At 35.0% G+C, this 2,747-nt stretch overlaps 2 protein-coding genes across 2 annotated transcripts; both read right to left on the bottom strand.

Annotated features, from left to right (window-relative positions):
* Positions 1-343: 343 nt before the first annotated feature.
* LOTGIDRAFT_143602 (hypothetical protein) lies at positions 344-858 on the bottom strand (the record flags this gene model as incomplete). Its single annotated transcript, XM_009054276.1, has 2 exons — positions 344-631; positions 748-858. Coding segments are annotated over 2 exons (399 nt in total), but the record flags the coding sequence as incomplete, so codon positions are not given.
* A 1,175-nt stretch (positions 859-2,033) lies between these two features.
* Positions 2,034-2,462, bottom strand: LOTGIDRAFT_143577 (hypothetical protein; the record flags this gene model as incomplete). Its single annotated transcript, XM_009054277.1, has 2 exons — positions 2,034-2,159; positions 2,259-2,462. Coding segments are annotated over 2 exons (330 nt in total), but the record flags the coding sequence as incomplete, so codon positions are not given.
* Positions 2,463-2,747: the final 285 nt, after the last annotated feature.

Consider the following 2,747-nt stretch of genomic DNA (forward strand, 5'->3'; position numbering starts at 1 on the left):
GAGTTGGATAGGTTCGTCTTCCTGAAAATATACAATAATTATAACATGAGCACCTGATGACACTCTAAATCTGGGTTTCTCAGCTCAGCATCCTTTTCTATAAAGTTAACAAATAATGTCTAGATGATGCAGCAACCTCCAGCATGCACAATGTCATCTTTACAACATCAATCTATTACAAACTTCTTCTAATACCTTGACTGCAATAGCCACTATTCTTGTATCATGAAAGTTTGTAAAAGTATTGAAGTGATCTGACTAGCTTGTATACAAGGGAATACAGCCAATCAGAGGTCTCAAAAATGATGTTTTCAGTCTTTATGTCGAGGACTCTGATTGGCTGTTATTCACAAGCATACAATCCAATCAAATTGCTGCATTCTGTGATACGAGAAAGGTAGCTATTGCAGTCATGGTATAAGTACAAAGTTTGTAATAGCTTGACATTATGAAGATGAGTAAAGGTATAAGATGAAGTTTGTAATAACTTGACATTGTGAAGATGAGTAAAGGTATAAGATGAAGTTTGTAATAGCTTGACATTATGAAGATGAGTAAAGGTATAAGATGAAGTTTGTAATAGCTTGACATTATGAAGATGAGTAAAGGTATAAGATGAAGTTTGTAACAGCTTGACATTGTGAAGATGAAGTTTGTAATAGCTTGACATTGTGAAGATGAGTAAAGGTATAAGATGAAGTTTGTAACAGCTTGACATTGTGAAGATGAAGTTTGTAATAGCTTGACATTGTGAAGATGAGTAAAGGTATAAGATGAAGTTTGTAATAGCTTGACATTGTGAAGATGAGTAAAGGTATAAGATGAAGTTTGTAATAGCTTGACATTGTGAAGATGAGTAAAGTATTTCTCTCCTATCCCCCCCCTCCCCAGGACAGCTCACCCTCAATCTAACTCCTTACCTGACTATTTCTCTCCCCCCCACCACCAGGACAGCTCACCCTCCTTACCTGAATGTTGCTATCCTATATATAATAATAGGTAATATTAAGTATAATGTCAATACTCTGTAATTTATTTATTTTGGCATCAGTTCAATTTCTTATAATTTAAAATGTGTGTTGTCTTCTGTTCAGGACTAAATCTTGTAAAATTTGTAGTGTAATTTAGGTCGTGGATTATAAAGATAGGTGTAAAGGTCACATTAAATACTCAATAATCCATTCAAAATCTCCAGCTGGACAATAAAACTTATAATCATAATAAAAACAGGGTTGTTATATTATAATTATATCTAAGATAAGATCTACAGTGGTATAGTTTTATTAGTGGAGGTTTGATATTATCTAATCTTAATTTGTAATTCCGGTGAAGGGGTGAGATATTTTTCTGCCATCCCATTTGAGTTCAAACTGGGACAAATTGGGGCAGACTGGCTTACTAGGGGAAGGGGACAACTGTCTGACTGTGACTCAAATTGAGATGCGGAAGCACGATGGAAACCCAGTAATCACTATCACAGTCTTCAATGGATGGTCTGAGAGGTTTCTGCTCTATACAAAATCTAAAAAAAAATTGGTTTTTTGCCTGCTGACACATATTTTAGAGCAAAAATATATAGAAATAATATTTAGAAATTTCTTAAAATCCATGTACGGTTACAAACTATTTCCTTAGATGACAAAATGGCTCCCTCTGTGGCGCCACTAGCACGGCCACTGGCTTACAACCTTAAAGTTGTCAAAAATACCTCCAAAATAACCAGAAATGATTTCTACCCTGGTAGCGTGCAGCAATAACACCTGTCCCCCTTCACACTCTGGTCAACAGAACTAGTAGTATTCAATATTGCCATTATGGTGAATCATTAATCTGACAGATTTATAGAAAAACTTACCACTGTCCATTCTATAATAAAACACAAACAGCTTAGATTCCTGAAATTATTCCGAAATCATCCTGAAATTGACTTGGAATTCTCCTGGAACTATCCTAAAATTGACTTGGAATTGTCATATAATTGTCCTTGAATTCTCCTGGAACTATCCTGAAATTGACTTGGAATTCTCCTGGAACTATCCTGAAATTGACTTGGAATTGTCATAGAATTGTCCTTGAATTATCCTAGAACTATCCTGAAATTGACTTGGAATTCTCCTGGAATTCTCCTGGAATAGTCCTGAAATCGTCCTTGAATTATCCTAGAACTATCCTGAAATTGACTTGGAATTCTCCTGGAATTCTCCTGGAATAGTCCTGAAATCGTCCTTGAATTATCCTAGAACTATCCTGAAATTGACTTGGAATTCTCCTGGAATTCTCCTGGAATAGTCCTGAAATCGTCCTTGAATTATCCTAGAACTATCCTGAAATTGACTTGGAATTCTCCTGGAATTCTCCTGGAATAGTCCTGAAATTGACATGGAATTCTCCTGGAATTCTCCTGGAATTCTCCTGGAATTCTCCTGGAATAGTCCTGAAATCGTCCTTGAATTATCCAAGAACTATCCTGAAATTGACTTGGAATTCTCCTGGAATTCTCCTGGAATTCTCCTGAAATCGTCCTTGAATTATCCAAGAACTATCCTGAAATTGTCATAGAATTATCTTTGAGTTATCAACTTCCAGATTACAGATACTTCATTTTAAATGAAAAAAACTTGCTACACAATTAGATAATCATCACTCAACACCCAAAATAGAGGTTAAAATATCTGATAGACATCACAATGTTCTAAATTTAACAACAAACTATTAATATAACTTCTGATTGTCATCTAATTAAATTA

Source organism: Lottia gigantea (genome assembly GCF_000327385.1).
Source record: "Lottia gigantea unplaced genomic scaffold LOTGIsca_210, whole genome shotgun sequence".
Taxonomy (NCBI): Eukaryota; Metazoa; Mollusca; class Gastropoda; family Lottiidae; genus Lottia; species Lottia gigantea.